This window comes from Protobothrops mucrosquamatus, unplaced genomic scaffold, assembly GCF_001527695.2.
Source record: "Protobothrops mucrosquamatus isolate PMUCROS unplaced genomic scaffold, P.Mucros_1.0 scaffold1705, whole genome shotgun sequence".
NCBI classification, from domain to species: Eukaryota; Metazoa; Chordata; class Lepidosauria; order Squamata; family Viperidae; genus Protobothrops; species Protobothrops mucrosquamatus.
Window position 1 is genome coordinate 87,975 of NW_015387856.1, and position 19,475 is coordinate 107,449.

The 19,475-nt window shown below is 35.7% G+C and overlaps 1 protein-coding gene across 1 annotated transcript in view; it reads left to right on the forward strand.

Moving 5' to 3' along the window:
• The first annotated feature begins 9,113 nt into the window (after positions 1–9,113).
• PTPRZ1 (protein tyrosine phosphatase receptor type Z1) overlaps positions 9,114–19,475 on the forward strand; it is an 89,383-nt gene continuing 79,021 nt past the window's right edge. Inside the window, exons 1-3 of the mRNA XM_029285440.1 lie at positions 9,114–9,198; positions 11,374–11,439; positions 12,542–12,592. Coding sequence (XP_029141273.1) covers positions 9,114–9,198; positions 11,374–11,439; positions 12,542–12,592 — 202 coding nt within the window. The remainder of the gene's footprint in view (positions 9,199–11,373; positions 11,440–12,541; positions 12,593–19,475) is intronic.

Consider the following 19,475-nt stretch of genomic DNA (forward strand, 5'->3'; position numbering starts at 1 on the left):
ATCAGAGTTTCTTTCTCTTTTTATAATTGTAGGCTGTGGGATTGCATTGCATTTTTTGCCCAACGAATCTATCTAGCAGAGAAATGTTCTGACTTTTTACCCTGAGTAGGTATTCATCCTATTTTCTAAGAAAATTCCAATTTTTCTTTCTTCAGACCATGGACATAGTTTCTAAGAGTTCCACGAAGTGTAAGAAGTAAACAAAACATAAATTGCTATCAGAAAGGAAATGATCAGTAAGCAGAAACTCACATATTTGTGGTTGAACTTTGGCAAGACTGAATGGCTATGGGTTGTTGGGCCCCCACTGGACCCAGTGTTTTTCCATTTTTGGATGTACATCCCAGGCAAAACCGGTTTGCAATCTGGATGTCCTTCTGGACTCATGGTTTCTAGGTGGCAGATGGCTGTTGTGACCAGGAGGACTTTTCATAATCTCATTTTTGTGTGGCAGTTGTCTGCCTCCTGGGTGATACCTCCTGAATGGATTACTGCAATGTGTTATACCTGGGTGATGTGGAAGCTACAATTGGTTGAAAAAGCAGTACCTTGGGCTTTTATGGGTATACCACAGTACATCCAGGTTATATCTCTATTCCATGAGCAACACTTGCTTGCAGTATGCTTTTGAGTAGAATTCAAGGTGCTGGTTATCACTTACAAAGCCTTCGTGGCATGGGGCCAGGTCCTCTCAATTAAAGAATGTCATCTAATAGGGCCCAGGAAATGAGTCTTTTTTGTCTTCTGGAACAATATATCCCTGAGATTAGATGGCCCCACAACCCTGCTAGCCTTTTGTGCAGCATTGAAGTACTGTTTGTGCTCCAAGGCATAAATGGTCAAAAGGTTAAATGAAATGTTGTTATATGCTTGAATGTTTTTTGGGTTTATTCTCAGTTATCATTGATTTTTTTTATATTGTTCTGTTTATATTGTTTATCCTAGTGCTTTTAATGTGCTGTTGGATATCTAGAATCACATATGTACAATAGGCAGCCATATAAATTAAAGGAACAAATAATGTGAAGTGTGTGGATTATGACTAAGAATAAATTACAAGGTTGTGAAAAGTAGATTAAGGCAACAAATAGACCAGCTCAAATGAACAAGGTGAATGGATCAGTTGTATGCTGAGAACATAATAGATCTGAAAGCATAGCACCATTAAAATGTTTTAAAAAGGAGTCAGGTGGTTTATAAGCAATTATCTTAAGAAGAAAAACTAGCATATATCAGTCAATAGAATTAAAAAGTCCTGTAAATAAAAAAAATCTTTCATTTTCTTTGTGCCAAGTAATGTTCATAAAACTAAGTGGACACTTTACAGAAGGTAGAAAGTATCTTCAAATTCCTTATAAAATCATTTTGGCTAGTCTAACCTAAATAAATGAATACATCATGGTACATTAACACTGTGGTGATACTGATGAATTTTGCAATTCTCTTCAGGTTTTAATTAGTACAATATTAGACAAGTTCATGTACACTGCATATGTTCAATCTACTCTACCTATATTCACATGCTGTCATTCAAAATACTTCAACATATTGAAATTGTACGGCGTTCAGTAAAAACTTCAAGATGAAGAATCAAGTATATTCCTGTATGTCAGCAAAAGGCCCAACCCTCTCCCCCATGGGAAGAAGCATATGGTGTCCTCATCATAGTATATCATATGTAACAATGGCTTTATTTTATTGTATTGCACTAAATGCTTGTTATAATTGGTATGTCTCCACTGAACATCTAAGAAAGATTGACTGCATGGAAAATCAGAACAATGCATTCAGTATTCACTCAATGCAACATAAACAAGAGAAAATCTGCTCCTCTATATATGAAGTTACCTTCATTTTGTTGTTAAAGATGAACTATTGTTAGTGTTGTATTTCTATGCATAGATACAACATATGTCAGACCCAAACATATGTTTGTTGCATTGAAAGGAAGGCATTTTTCAAGTACAATGCCAATATGATATAGTGAAAATGTGGGAATGAGACTAGGAAGATCCAGTTCATTCCATGACTGATTGTGGACTAAATCTCAACTAGCTATCATGAGCTCTCCAAGGGAAAGCAAGATATTGGTTTGATCAATAAATGAATAAATAAACATAACTGTAACCCAGAGACATGGCAATATACCTGTTTATCCTACCTGTTTATATTTATCCTTGTAATCTGCAAAGGAAGTCTCTGATCTGTTGCAATGTAATCTTAGATTAAAATTCAGATAAAATGATGGATGACCAAGATAAATTGTCCTGCACTCTTTAGAAAAAATAGTTGAATTTTTTTTTAAACAAGGCAAATAATCAATCTGAATCTAACTCGTAATGCTGATTCTTGGTAAAATTAATTATTAATTATAAAATTAATCTTCACTAGCAAAGTTTAAGCACATAGGAATACATGGGGAGCAGTTTTGACAGAGTATATCTTTGGGGCAGAATGGTTGTCATCCATCCCTGTCTTGAAGGTCAGTCTTGAACTAAGATCTATCAGAAATACAACTTTAGAGTTTATTAATTTAAAAACTTAGTGTAATGTATCTTCAGTTTCACAGAACTTGATGGATCGAACTTGAGGTACAGGTGATAAAGTTTCTGTCCAAACTTCACCTACCACTAAAAAGAAGTCTGATTTCAACCAAAGTAATCCAGATAAGGCATTTAAATATGGATCAGTACATTACATTTAGAACTTTTGCATCAGTTTACATCAATTGTATACATATATATGTATTGCAGGGGTCTTCAACCTTGGCTCTTTTATGACTCGTGGACTTCAACTCCCAGAGTTCCTGAGCCAGCCATGCTGAGGGGAAAGGGAGAGGTTTCCAAGCTGAGCCATGCTGGCTCAGGAATTCTGAGAGTTGAAGTCCACGAGTCATAAAAGAGACAAGGTTGAAGACCCCTGATGTATTATCATTTGTGTAGTGATGCTACTGTAGATAATGATTTAACAGTCAATTGGGAATAACAGGTCCCTTTTATCAACTGATTTTTTTAAACTAAACTTTTCATTTTTTTCTGATTTTTGCTGCTTTGAGAACACATAGGACTTAAACTAGAATAAAATGTAACTGAATGAACAGTAAATTATCTGAGAATTGCAACTCAAATATCATTTTTGCCCAGAGTTTTATCAGCAGCAAATCTCCCAGGATACTTTATATTGTATTTGCACTCCAAGCTCTTAAGTATTTTCTTTTTCTTCTTTTGCTAGTATCCATAAAAAGAGTGCAATAGATCTTTTAATTTATAAATATACTAGTGAGATATCAGGTGTTTTTTCCCCTAAAAAAAATCACTAGATATTGTATAATAACAGTTAATAACTAAGTTTTTTTTTTTTAAAAAAAAGGTCCATGCAGGCTTTTTATTTTATTCCATTATTATAAGCTACCAAGACATATGCTGCATAAAATTAAGCTAAGCACAATTATTTTTCCTGGAAACACTTTGAATGAAAGCTACATTGTTTTAGAGGACTGTATTCCTTTATTTAAAACAGTTCAATGACTTAATGAACTACATAAAAGATGTATCACCCTTGATGGCTTTTTAATTATCGATTTTATCTAGACCCAGCTCCTAATGAAATCTTAGCTTTTTGCAAACATCAAAAGATTTTGCAAGTCTGAGAACAAAACAAAACTGTTTTCCAAATCCAAATGTTAGTTCTCTTATCACAGGAATTAGATAACCTTCCTATTTAATGATGACTTGCTGTATAAAAATTGTTCTGTCTGGACAGTGGTTTATCCTGATGATCAAATTATGGATCCTTATACTATTTCATGACAGATACATAAATGCCATTTTCTGGAATTTTTGTTAATAAAGTTAGTATTTGGTAACAAGGAGATTAATTCATGGCTAAAAGGCTGTAGTCCCTAACCTATCATTCCAGATATTATCTTCTCCAAAAGAACATCTCTAAATTTTGTAGACTCTAGTCCACAATATGAAATCATTGTGCAAAAATGAGCCTGCTCACAAATTTAAATAAGCAACTGGCAGTGAAGACAGAATTACTCTTTAAATTTCCACACTAGTGATTTGTAGTATTATCCAACTAAGATAAACACCTTTCTGCATTAATAATATATGGATTCATATAGGCAAAGTTGCCTGGTTCAATCTCTCTTATCTCATAAAACACCACTAGCAGGGCATAAAAGTCAAAACTACAGGTAGTTCTTGACTTATGACCACAATTGAGCCCAAAGTTTATGTTGCTGAGACATTTGTTAAGTGACTTGTGTTCCATTTTACCATCTTTTTTGCTACAGTTATTAAGTGAATCACTGCAGTTGTTAAGTTAATAATATGGTTGTTAAGTAAATCTAGCTTCCACATTGACTTTGCTTGTCAGAAGGTGGCAAAAGGTGAACACATGATCTTGGGGCCCTGCAACCATCATAAATATGAACCAATTGCCAAGCATCTGAATTTTGATCATGTGACCATGGGGATGCTGCAATGGTCATAAGTGTGAAAAACGGTCATAAGTCACTTTTTCAGTATTGTTGTAACTTTGAATAAGCACTAAATGAACTGTTGTAAGTCAAGGACTACCTATAGTTCTTTGCATTGCACCAATAACCCTACTAATCAATGCATAGCTTACAAATTAGTTATAATATGATCATAGCAACTGGCACTAATCAATATCCAAGCTGCTGCATTTTGGACCGATATAATTTTCAAAGTCGTCTTCAAAGACAGTAGTATGGAGGTACATTGCAGAAATTTTACCACATGGATATCATGGTCCAACCATTTTCTCTCCCTGTCTTTTTTTTCTTTTTCATCTGCTTTAGGTGAATTTCTAACATTTGGTGAGAAGGATAGAGGCCAATTCATTTTTTTTTTTTTAAAAAAGGCAAGATGGGAGTTGTAAATATATAACCAAATGACAGGATCTTATCTATTCCATAAAACGTAGAAGATACTTCAGCTGTTAAAATGAATCTTATCTAAATATGAAATAATTACAAATAAATACATCTATAATGTCTGAAATATAATAATGTATAGTATAATAAGTCATGATTAAACCACACCAATAGATTTCATCTTTATGTTTTTATACTTTTCAGTCAGTGATTTTTTTTAATGCAATGAAACCTCCTGTATGATTAGAGTAGTTACATCTGCTCTTGATTTAACAAAGCTATTAGAAAAACAGCTTGCGACAGAAAGCAATAATTAAACCTTAAAAAATTTCCAGCCTTGGGCTCAAAAGCAGATACGTCAACTCCCTAATTAGGTTTATATGATATAAAAGTTTATTCCAGATGAAAAGGGGATGCTTTTAAATTGCTTTTAAAAGCCCTGAACTTTGTTAAAGGAAATTTTGGGGAAAATGATTCTTAGACCACTTTTGTTAAGGATTAAACAAGGAACCAGTTCTATGATAATACAAATAGTTGGCACAATTTTCAACTGAGAAACTGTTCTGTAGCTGTGTATGTTTGCATAACTAAACCCAAACTGACAAATGGTTTGAGGAAGATTATAGAAATTGTTCTCTATTTAAAGGGTCAAAGAAAGAAAATCTAATTCAATTCTGTGGAAAAATGTTGAAAGCAATTTCAGGCTGTGAATAACCAACTCCAGGTGGGAGTTGGAATGTACTTTCTGATGTCTTTTTGTCCTAGTTTCATTCATGTAATAGCACACTGACTCTGACTCCTGTGTTGCTTATCCAAATGGTATATGGTGCCTGTAGGCCATAGTGAATGATGTTGCCACCTCTTGCTGATGCAAAGATTTGCATTTTTACAATGCAGTTATTCAGAAGGAGGGCCCCCTAAGCTTTGCTGCCCTAGGCCAGCACTTACTTGGCCTTAGCCCTCTGCCCATCCCTTCACCGCCCCCCAGGTTGCATGTGTGTATAGAAAATAGAGCCGCCCACTTAGTTCTCCACTATATATATGCAAGATAGAAGTGGAGAACTAAGTGGACAGCTCTTCTGGATGGTACATAAATGAAAGTCTTTTCATAATCTGTACTGGCTGACTGTTTCAAGATTGCATATTACATATTTTTATACTCAAATCTTTATACAATCATTTTTCTTGAACACAGTGCAATAATGAGATTATATAGTATTACTTTTCTAGTTAGCTAATAGAACATTTGTCTGTGTATGTGTGTGCTCATGCATTTACTATACAGCTTTTTGTTCAAAAGAGATAATCAAATGAACATAAAATGAAACTTCTATAGAAGTTATTAATTCTGCTACATATTTGACTCAATTATTTCAGCAATTATATTTGTAAGTGATGATTTCACATTTGAGAGTATATTAAATGGATTATAACTATATATTATTTTCTTTGTGGTGGCATATATTCCAGAGAAATATTTCTGATCATGTCCTTCTGAATGTATTTAGACATTGGATGCATTTGTATGTTTTGTAGTAGAATATTATTTAAATTCATAAAGTATATCCCAAATGCTGTTTTTTATTATTTAACTCTGATTTTGATTTATAATTTGATATATAATTTGATTTTAATCTTGGGCACAGTAGCTGTAATAGGACTGCAAAATAAAATAAATACTGGGCAAAATTTATTTTTCATTGTATTATCATTATATATCATTTATGGGACATAGAATATGATGTAGCAGTAGTCACCAAAACAAAGAATGCCACTTCTTGATGAATTAATACACAAAATAATACAATATAAAACTTGTCAGCATTACAAACAGTACAGCATTACAAAGAATATAAAATTATAAAAGATCAAACATCATATTAAATCAGCGAAAGGGTTCTGAAGTAGCTCAGCAATCGAGAGGTTTCAAAAGACCAGAAAAATGAAGCTGGGCTCATCTCTATCAAGAGAAAGGCTATTGGCTATCTAGAGCTAAGTGAGAGGAAGGAAGGAAGGAAGGAAGGAAGGAAGGAAGGAAGGAATCCAGTGGTGGGATTCAAATAACTAAACAACTGGTTCTCTGAATGGATGCAGGCCTGGGCATCCAAGGCCTAGAACGGACTTCCAGAAGTGGCATTCACACACTTCCAGTGGGGCGTTCTAGGCCTGGAAGAGGCCTCCCAGGCCTCCGAGGTCTAGAACAGACTTCCGGAAGTGACACCCAGCCTCCAGCTGGTTCTCCGAACTAAAAAAAAATTAGCTGCTGGTTCTACCGAACGGGAATGAGCCATCTGAATCCCACCACTGAAGGAATCCTAAATATAAGGACAGAGCTCTCAGAATCCTTTATCTAGATTTAACTTCCTGAGGACTGGCATTCAGGGGAGAGTTGGAGATACAAGGAAATGAGGGTTCCCTTCTCAGTACATTCCAATAATCCACACATTTCAGTTTCCATTTCTGCAATAATCAGTCAGCATTTTGTAGCCATTACAACATAGGGTGTCTCACTGGGCTGTGCTTTTCTTCGTTTTAGCATTCTCTCAATGAGTGCTTTATTTTTGCAAAGCTGATACTCCAGAGGCTACTGAATACTTCTCTTTTATTCATGAATGGTACTGGTTTGGCTACATAAATTGTAAAATTTGCACTTAAAAATTGGAATTAATGGAAATAAGTGTTCCTTTTAAGAAGATATATATACATACATACACACACACACACACACACACACACACACAGAGAGAGAGAGAGAGAGAGAGAGAGAGAGAGAGAGAGAGAGAGAGAGAGAGAGAGAGAGAGAGAGAGAGAGAGAGCTTCTCTTATCGGTATTAAGGATTAGAAGATGGTTTTGTTTGGTATAGAAGAGATGTTTGCACTGCATTTATGTTGCTGAGATATGAATTACCTGGCCAAAAATATCCATGGCATAATATCTTCTAAAAGAGACTTCTGCAGCGGATTGTGTGAAGTTATCTTTAAGTACTTCTAAGAACTGAAACTAAAACACTAAAATACTAAATGCATCCTCTTGATGAAATAATGGAGTTATCTTGTCTGTCAGTCCATTTGTAGATATATAGTAGTTCAGTGTTGCTGGTTTCCTTTTTATAGAGAGTTAAATACTGATTTTATGTACAAACATTTACATTTACCTTGTTACAGAGTATCATATAGAGAATCTCTCTCTTCTGGAAATAAGATGGATTGGCTACTTAACCCACTTTCAGCAATGACTTTGCAATTCTTCAAATATATTTTCAAGCTTGATTTCACTGTTGTTGTTTTTTCCTATTCAGTATTGTTGCTTGCTGTGATTTCATTGTGAATTCTTAAATTTCCTCTCTGAGAGTTCAACTAGCCCTAGTTTAAAATGAAAAATAATTTTATAAATCCATTGACTTTAATACATACGAACACTCATGTTTATCTTATTGTATAATGCAGATATGAGGATAACTTGACAGCAATTTGATATCTTCTGGAATGCATTAAAATAGACAAGTACATACCTGTATTTCATGAAGAGTAAAACTCAGTGGTTACTTATTATTAATATCAAAAATTTCATGCTTCTCAATACTAGTTGCTAGGGAACATAAACAGGACACGCTATTTGTGGGTCCTCTGTAAACATTGTGTTGGGTAATCTTAAGACAAACTGCAGTAGATAAATCTGTAGTCTGGTCCAGAATAAATAAGGTAAATTTTAAAATAATCTGAAAGCCAAATTTTTCTTCATTATTTTCTCTTGACAACATGCTAATTCTTCTAAAGTATTATACTAAGAAATAACACAATAACAATGCTATTCAAACCTGTTCAATTTATAATAGTCATCCATCACATAGTAAGCATGTTTTTCTTATTTAGTTATGTAATATATTCAGTATTTGTCAAGTGCATTCTAAATTACTTTTGCTCCTGTTTTGTTCATCCATTTTTATTTATTTAAAACAATGAAGGCATGAGGAAGAAATATTGTTATAGTTTAAATATTGGAATTAGCATCATTTGACACTTATTAACTGATGATAAATGTATGTGTCTGTGAATGTGCACAGAATATACACTTCTGTTTCATTGGACTATCATTTTCTTTTTCATTAAAATCCTTAAGGAGTTTTTATGTGCAAATTTCACATAGTTTTTCAATTAATACTTTAGTGGGTGCTTAATAATTAAGAAAAGCAACAGATAATAGAAAATGCAGATAACAGATAAAATGATGGATAAAGAAATTCAAGAAAAGGAAGTGGTGATAGACACTCTTAATATCACTAAGTACTCAGGCATATTTACTTCATAAACTATAAATGTCTATAGATATAATTTGATCTTTGGAGATAACAATTAATTAGACTCAATCTTTTCTAATAGAATTATATTTGACAGGTAGTTGGAAGATTATTTTTCTCACTTGCCAAGTCATAGTATGCCATTATAGATGTACCAGAAAAAACAACAGCTATCTACTTTATACCTCTAGAATTATTAGAATTCTGCTCAAATCAAGTGTCAATTAAGTGTTGCAGAAGCTTAATTTTTTTTATAGAATGTATATCTTGGAATACCATATCTTTCTGTCATACAACCAATAATCAATGCGATTATTTCACTATTAATTAAAGTGCAATGTGAAACTCATAAAAGATTTCTTTATCATCTTTAATTTGTAATTTAGTGTTAGAACCCCTAATATGCTTAATAAAACAAACACAAATTTTAAAAAAAATGATTGCTGAATAACATGCTGTAATCAGCAAGTGATTTTTTTTAAAAAAAGATTGTCAACAAGCATTGATAAATTTTTAGGTATGATATGTAGGTACCTATAATAAATATACTGAATATTCAATAAACTGGACAGTTATTTGCCAATTGGCAAGAAAATTCTAAAGCTCATAGAGTTAATATTAGGTTTTATATATTGTTCCAAATTATTAAATATCTGGGATTACTATGACAAGGGAAATACCCAGTATTATTTATTTATAATATCCAATATTATTTATAATAGTAGATAAGAACATTTCAAAATTACCATCTAGATAGAAAAAGATATGAGGCAGGTAAAAATATCCATACTATGGTGGAAAATACATTTTATTGCAAAAAGTAATTTTGCATTAAGACTGATAGATAATATAAAGCAGTATTGGTTCTACTTATATATTTCAAGAAGATTGATAAGCTTAAATGTTATTTTTTTATGGAAGGAGCACAAGTTTTGATAATGCTAATGATGCTGGCTGATTTGTTAATCACAGTAGTGGAATGCACATAATATTCACTTCTACCATTTTGGGCACAGCTTGAGAGTTTTACTTCATCACTTTTATAGGTGCATGCAAAGTTCTTGGTTTTAACAATAGGAATTTGGTTTCTTTTCCAGCATTTAAAGTAGTTAGATGTATCAGGGGCAGAAAATTTGAATGTGATTTTTCATCACACAAATAATCTTGAATATTCTACATATGAAAGCTTTCACTGTTGCAAAAAAAGTGATTATGTACTCATGAAAGAATATTTGTGTCCTAGATGGTCAAGACTGGCTTAAGAAATGTTGTCAGTTCTCAGATTTTGTCTAGCTTTGTGCTTCCTGCACCTAGAACGGGAAGACAGGGAATGTTGTGGGTTCCATCTCCTAAGAAGGCACATCTGGCAGGACTCAGAACAAGGGCCTTCTCTGTGGTGGCTCCCTCCCTTTGGAATATAAACCCCACAGAGATTTGACATTCTTTCGTAAGGCCCTGAAGACCTGACTCTGCCAATGGACCTGTAGAAGCCAGAGTGGGATGGAGCCCATCAAATGGCTTGTTTAATTGTTTGTTGTCGCCAGGGTGGTGGTGGTTGTGGGTATTGTTTTTATTCTTTTATATTGGGTTTTTATGTTTGTAAATTACCCAGAATCACTGAGAGTGAGTGGACAGCCATGTAAATCTTATAAACAAACAAGCAAACAAACAAACAAGCAAACAAACAAACAAACAAACAAGTAGTTTCCCAGTGCACTTTGGAAAGCTACATTGATTTAAGACTAGAACAATGGAAAGAAGAACTAAGTGAAGGTTTCTTATAGAGTAGTACAAATTAAATGCATATTTGGACAGGATAAGCATTAGTTATTTTTAAGAAAAGTCAAAGTAAATTTCAGTGTGATATTGACTCTTGGAGAATTTAGGGTCATGTCCATGTAGTTTTCTTGGCCACAAGACAGACATGTCTTTGCCATGGTTTTCCTCTCTCAAGGTATTTTCTCCACTTCCCAGGGCAGCCCGTAGAGAAGTCTCCTTGAAATCTTCCAGGTATTACATTTTAGTTTCCAGGCCCAGATGCTGCCTCCTGCATAGGCAATTACACTGAGTCACTAAAATTGAGAGCAAATGCACTGAAGTTAATAATATTTAAAATAATCCTCTCTGCTGTTTAATATTAACTTTTTTATATTGCTTGTTTGTCTTTAGAACTGATTCTTGGCTATTTTCGACCACAGCGAAAACTTGAAGAAGCTGTTGATTGGTCGTATTCAGGTAAGTACATTATCTGCTACTTCATTAAGGGTGCTCACAGAGTGTGGTCAAAAACATCAAGATGGAAGCTCACATAAAAACAAGCAATGCTTTGATCATACCATTTTGGCATTTTTTGGACACTCCTATTTCACAATGCTTCATTACTACATTTCAGTAAGTTACTTTTTTCCCTAGCCAAATCAAATTGTTTGTGTTGGCTGTGGTATGAGCTGATAAAGATCAGTTATTAAAAATGTGTTCTGTGAACCTAATTAAAAATATTAGAAGGTCTTATGATGGTCACTTATTCACCTATTGCATGAAGCCTCTAGACAACTTTCTTATAGTTCCCAAAGCCACACTTGACTACAGTTTTCAGAAACCAATGTCATGATTTTGTACTATTTCTAGCATGGAAAAAAAAAGGTGGTAATTGTTGAAATAGGCATAGTCTAATTTGTGCAGCAAAAAACTGCTGATCAATCTTTCAAATCCAGAAAAGAATTAAAATGTTTCTAACCATTTCAACTATTGGGTCCTGAGTGTCAATGTACTTGAAATGCATGGTTGGTCATTAAAAGATTGCTTACCGTGAGTTACTGCAAAGAAATATTAATTTTTGACCTGCATTTGGCTAGATATTTTTTCCCCTTAAAGGCACAACCTCTTTTCACTAAAAACACTACTGCGCTTACTACAAACTTTTGTACTTTCAGGATATTTAGGGCAATTTTGCCAAGCAATCTCATTTCCCATGATGCGCCTGAATTTTCTTAGCAATGCGCTGGTGCTCAGTCTGGTCTACAACCATTGCAAGGTCTGATTTGTCATTTTCAAGCTTTTTGCTTTTCCTACCTGTGTAGCAAAGCAAAGTCTTGCTAGCTAGATCCTGTCCAGATCTGGTTTACCAGACTCTGCTTTTTTTTAAAGAGATATAATTGATTTCGCACTAGTCCCCAGATCTTGTCCTCTATGTTTTCACCATCACTACCAGGACTCAGTTATCTCCTATGAGATTACTCCAGATTTTTTTTTCTTACGGTTCCATTATTATTCTACTGCTGCAGTAATCAAAGCAATAGGAAACAGATTGTTCTTTTGTTCCTATATTGTTCTGTAGTTCCATGGAAACTTTGTAGCAAGGATGAAAAAGTGATTCAGTATCATAGAAGTAAGTAGCAATGCTACTACACTGCAATTTAAAGAGGTTTTTTTTTTGAAAACGAGAAAGGGGAAATGATGTTTTGCTGTACTGTGGGTTTGAAAGAGGTGGGAATGCAGTGGAAGCATAAAAAGTTGTGTCCACTGGGAGACCTAAGAGTTCAATGAAGTATGAGCTTCTACAGTTAAGGATAATTTGTTGATTTAATGGGTCATTATTAGAGCAATCCGAACATTATGTGATCACATTATCACACTATGAAAAAAATAACAATTGCCAATCACAGGGAATGTAAGAGCCCAGTAGATAGAAACATATGAAGAGTACTTCATATAAACACATCAGTGTAAATATATGAGGAACAGTTGCAGGAACTGTATGGGTATGTCTAGTCTAGTGAAAAGAAGGACTAGGGGTGATATGATAGCAGTGTTCCAATATTTGAGGGGCTACCACAAAGAAAAGGAAGACCAGTCTATTTTCCAAAGCACCTGAAGGCAGGATAAGAAGCAATGGATGGAAACTAATCAAGGAGAGAACCAACCTAGAACTAAGGAGAAATGTCCTAACAGTGAGAACAATTAACCAGTGGAACAGCTTGCCTCCAGAAGTTGTGGGTGCTCCATCATTGGAGACTTTTAAGAAGAGACTGGACAACCACTTGTTTGAAATAGTATAGGGTGTCCTGCTTGAGTAGGGGATTGAACTAAAGACCTCCAAGGTTCCTTCCAGTTCAACAGATTCTTTTATCTGTTATCAGAACAAAATGTCTCCCCTTGACAGTGACCAGCCACTGGAGGGAAAGGGGTGTGTCAGGCCCTGTAGCCAGTTGGAGTTGGGGCTGCTACTAGGATTAAATGAATTGCTAAAGTCCACCTGTTTGATGGGCTCAGGTCAGAAAACAGCAGTTTTGAATCAAAGCTAAAATGGGTATGGGGTGCATTTTCAGTGAGCTGGGGAGGGGAAGGAGGATGATATTATCCATCCCTACACTTAGGAACTAATAAGTGGCCCATTCAGCTGACAGGCCAAGCAGAAAAAACAAATTTTCTTTTAGAAGGCAATCACCTGAGACTTCAAGGAGCCAGTTTGGTCCAGCGCTTAAGGCACCAGGTTAGAAGCCAGGAGACTCAGTTCTAGTCCTGTCTTAGGTATATAAAAGTTGCTGGGTGACTTTGGGCCAGTCACTCTCTATCAGCCCAATCCACCTCACAGGGATGTTGTTGGAAAAATAGGAGGAGGGAGGAGTATTATGTTCCTAATCCAACTACCTTGAATTATTTATAAAAACAAAGACTGTATGAATGAATGAATGAATGAATGAATGAATGAATGAATGAATGAATAGTCTTGATTCTTTTCCAATTGCTTGAAATCAAACAAGTTTCAGAACATGTGGGGTAGGTCTCAATGCAAAACATTTGAAAGAGGTGCTTAATGTTGGAAGATCCACTTCAGTATGCAGTGCTTCATTGCACTAGAGATAATAGATGTAGTTTGTGTACAGGTTTCCTTCTATGACTTATTTACGTTCTCTTTTAAAACTATTTAATGTGTTTCTAATTAATTAGATTGATCTTTTCAGAGCTGTTATTATTTTGCTTCTTACTATCTTTCTCTTTGGGTAATGGAATGGAATGTGCATGCATAGACATGTAGAAACATATAGAAGCAGCTGCCAAAGCAGCACATAAATCCTGCAAAAGGTGTGGCTGCTTTAATAATGCAGAGTGGTGTCAATCATACTCCCATGAGTTAGAAAGTACTACTTACACAGCCCTAGTTTCTCAGATTCATGTTGCACTGCCGTTATATTGGGTACCCTGATCTACCAAGAAACTCTTATGATGCCTATGATTTAAATATGAATTTGAGTCACCTGGAAAGTCAGCCAGGGATGTAGTTTCATGTTCTGTAGATGTTAGTTCACCATGTATATCTGGTCATTATCTTTTCTTAATAAAATAATCTAGCAAGGAGGCAGAGTGGACTGGATTTATCATAGTAAAATTCTACTGTCTGCTCTCCTGATTAATACCCAGTGTTCAGATGTTCACAAATTAGATAATTTTACATACATAATTGTACTCTTTAAAAGCTCATTCAGCAGACACTCATCCAAAATAGCAATTTGAGAATAATCAGACAGTAGCATACTTTTTCATTATTTCCTTCTGCAGATTTTTAGAAAAATACTTTTGCTTCAGATCTTCAGCTGAATGTTTAATATTTAGGGTTTCCCCTATTTTTATTTCTTTGAAACATAAAATTGTTTATATTAAAACCATTGAGATCCTAAAGGATATATTCCAATTGAAATGATTAGGGATATATAGTAAATATAGGAGGTGGTAAAATTACATCTTCTAACATATTGTTAATACTATCCTTAGTAAAAGAAAAGAACTATATAGCTATATCTATGTCTATATCTATATATGATATATGCCTGTCTTAAAGGCAAGACAGTAAATATAATTGAGCACAATGAAGAAAAGTAAAAAGGAGATGTCTATTTTACTGGTTACACATAGAAATATTCAATATATGGATAGATAGATAGATAGATAGACAGACAGACAGACAGACAGACAGACAGACAGACAGACAGACAGACAGACAGATAGACAGATAGATACATAGATAGATATAGTCTATATCTATCTATATCTATATCTATATTTATATGATATAGATATAGTCTGTATATATATCTATATGATATAGTATATCTATATAATAATAATAATAATAATAATAACAACAACAACAACAACAACAACAACAACTTTATTGTCACTTTGAAAGTACACCAATCGGCATACGTCAAAATGAAATTTTGTTGCATACAGCTCTCAAAGGGTCACCACCTCCGATATATACTCCTTGTTCATGGCCAGCTCAAGTTACAGATCTTCCATTTTAGTTTCTAGGGAGCGAATGATGGCAAACAGGACAGATGGAAATGGAGCTCCATGTGGATTATCCCTCAAATTAGTTTGTATTCCTGCACGACAACCTCACCTCCTTTTCTTTTTCTGATCTTGTCTCTTCCACCTTTTCCTTAAAGAGGCCTCACTCCTTTTCGCCCCTGGAGAACGCTGCCGCCGCCACCAACTCCTCCAAAAGCCTCTCTCCCATCCTCTGGGCCTGCCAACAGCCTCATCCAGTTCCTTCGCTCCATAAGCCCCGGGACCTCTCCTCCTCTGCCTCCTTTGGAAACAGCCCTTATTTGCAATAGAATCCGTTGCTGGGCCAGCAGTCAGATCTTGCTGCCAGCAGAACAATTTCAAACAGCACCAACGACGGTCTCACCAACAGTTCCAAAACAGCTAGAAACTCGCCATGCCAGCAAAGATTGTCAGTCATATGTTGTACGTTACCTTAGTTCCACCACATTGCTCAAACACATTAAAACCTTCCTGATCATGTGGCCTATATCCCTTAATATCCCTGCCATAACTCTTCACCTTCAAGAGCCAATGCAGCTGCAGCCGATCCAGGCGCTGCCATCTGAGAACTATGGAAAGCTGAAGATATATCTACCTACAGTATCTGTCTGTCTGTCTGTCTGTCTACCTACCTATCTATCTATCTATCTATCTATCTATCTATCTATCTATCTATCTATCTATCTATCTATCTATCTGTCCATATATTGAATATTTCTATGTGTAACCAGTAAAATAGACATCTCCTTTTTACTTTTCTTCATTGTGCTCAATTATATTTACTGTCTTGCCTTTAAGACAAGCATATATTTTGTTTATTCAAAATAGTAGAATCATAGATTTACTTAGAACAAGAAGTCTTATCCCCCAGGTTAATGCAGAACTTCAAATTAAAGCATTCCTTACAGATGGTGATCTCTCTTGCTTTTCCTATCACTTCTATTAATATCCAACAAGTAGCTGCTTTTCTGCAATTTGGTGATATTATTCTCTGTCCTCTACTCTGGGACAATAAAGAATTGATCTTGGCATCTTGTATAACATTCTTTAGGATGAATTTGTCTTCAGAGTGTGCACCCACATGCCCCAAATCACTGGAGACTGATGATTAAATTATTGCAACATAGTCTGCATCACCATTTTAGGGTGTTCAGTCATCTATAACCCAAGTGTCAAGTATTTTCTTTTGGAATTCTGAGTCAGAATGTATTGGTTTGTCAGTTTGAATTAACTACTACTTTGCTATAGGCATAGTAAGAAGTAGGGAGAACCAGATTGGTGTAGTGGGTAAGGCACCAGGTTGGGAAATGGGAGACTGTGAGTTCCGGTTTTGCCTTGGGCCCAAAGCCAGCTGGGCGACAGCTTGGGCCAATTATTCTCTCTCAGCCCCAGGAAGCAGGCAATGGCAACCATTTCTGAAATCTTACCAAGGAAACATAAGGGACGTGTCTAAGTAGTCACTAGGAGTCAACATTGACTCAAAGGCACACGTACACACACAGTGATAAGTACTATTATAATTCTTGGACAATTATAATTCCTATTTCATTCCTCTTGAAGCTTGACTCCAATTGACAGGACCATTAGAAGACAATTGGCTTAGAAATCAAACAGGTCTTGCTCAGTTATTACATCCACATTGCCACTTCGATTTACATTTTGTCATGATTGCTTTACAGTATTGCTCAGCACATGAGGAAGACATTGTAGGCAGCTATTTTGATAAACTGAAATGGATACATTCTATTGTATAAAGCCCTCCCTAGGATGGCTCCTAAGTACCTGTCTTCAAACAGAATATTCTTGCCCTGAACATTCAACCTAAGATGACAAAGAAAAACCCTTTCACTAACCGCCCTGTTATGGAACTTCCTTTCTTTGGAGACCCATTACTGGGAGACACCAAAAGTATTTTGTTTCACCACAATGTAGAATCTAAATGGTCAATGGACTGACCTTTTATTCATATAATAATATGATTTTTATTCTGTTTTATTTTATTATTATTGAATTTTGATTAGGATTTGTAGTGCGTTTGAAAGACTTTAGTAAAATTGCTTTTATTATTTTCTTGGTTGTAAACTGCCTGTGGTATAGAAATCCTTAACCCAGTGATGGCGAACCTTTTAGAGACCGAGTGCCCAAAAACTGGCCCCGTCCCCGCTCCACCCCCTTTCCCACCCCCGCTCTGCCCCCCATCCCCTGCCCCGCCTACCCACAGGACCACTCACCGCCTCCAGGGCCCGCCGCAGATCGCCCAGGCAGCCCAGCAGCGCTATGGCGGTCACACCCTCTGCCCGCACCCTGCAGCATCAACTACGGGGGCAGAGTCTTGTCTATGCTGCCTGGCTGCTATGTCCTTGGCTGCGCTGCTCCGTGTGGGCCATGCTTGGGGGCGACTCTCCTTCAGGGGGGCTGCTGGAAAGGAGGGGGCCGTGGGGAAAGCAAGACTGGGGCAACGGCACGTGTGCCCACAGAGAGGGCTCAGAGTGCCGCCTCTGGCACCCGTGCCATAGATTCGCCACCACTGCCTTAACCTGTATAAATAATAAATAGTTGCTTCCAACTGTTTGGGCTTTCTGGCCTTCTGTTTCTCTTTTCCCAGGCCTTTAGCTTGATTTGAAGTTTGTCTTCACTAATGGTTTCAATTATATTTTAGTTTATATGATGTTAAACAGTTTTCTGTTTATTTTGTCTTACTTAATATGAACCATGCCATTGGAAGCAAGTCAAGGAACTACTGAATATAATATAAAAAGGACTTTACCTGATTCAAGTTAACCTAGACTTTTGTCAGAAACTTAGAGGGAGATGGGAGGAAATAGATGTGCTCTCCCACCCTTCACAGCTTTCCCCATAAAATTAGCAATTCCACCACTAATCTCCTGCATCAAATTAATTTTCTCTACTGTAAGTCTTTAAACTATAATGACTTCATATTGCTTTATATAAATTAAAAACCAAAAGAAATTGACTTGCTGCCAAAAGAGGGATAGTCACCCAGAATGGCAGGTGACACACTAAGCCTATGCCAAATCTTGTGTGGTTCTTTTTATAGTAGTTTTGTGTGGGAGAGGGAAGAGTTTGCAGTTATGGCATATGGGCATGGAGATTACCTGCTGTGGTCCCAGGATGAATTCTCCTCTGGAACAAAACACAAGCATAGAGGGTCAAGTCAAGATTTGAAGTTATTGCAGTGTCTTTTCTCAGTCCAGTCCATGTGTCTCTGCAACTATAATTTTGTAGAAAATCACAAAAAACATATAAGATTATTATTTCTAGTTTGAACTGAAGATAGAATAAAAGTATTTTATTTCATTTCACAAAGGACTAAAGTTTCAGTCCTAGATACATTTGCAGAAAGTAGGATTTATGGGTGTACATGAGTAGGATCAGACGGCTTACCAGAGATGTATATTTTATCTCAGATACCAAAGCTCTTGAAATAGCAGTCAAAGCATGTTTCACTCGTCTACCATTGTCAAACATTAAGAAGAATATGCCACTTTCCATTATAATGAAGGCTTTGCAAGAATATTAAATGATGCAAAGAAATGGCCTTTTTGAAATCATGTTCCTTTCGAAAGGCAGAAAACTTACTACTGGCTTTCAAGTCAATCCTTTAAGAGACTTGCATATTGTCACATTTTTTGAATGCAAATTTAATGTTTCATTCTGTTTCACAAAGTAAATTGTTTGGGTTTCCTAGATGATCTGTGACAAAATAAATTGTTTTCAACATTCACAAGGATGATTTTTGGTCTTAATCCAGGTCATTAATTGGCTCCTGCCAGCTCTCTTCATTGAGCTTTGTGAGATGAACCTCCTTTATCTTTAGGATATTGGTAGCAAAGAAAGTCAAATCCTGCAGTCACATAAATTGCCCTGTGTCACAGGTTCTTTTTAAACTATACCCAATTTGATTGACTCCAACTCAAAAC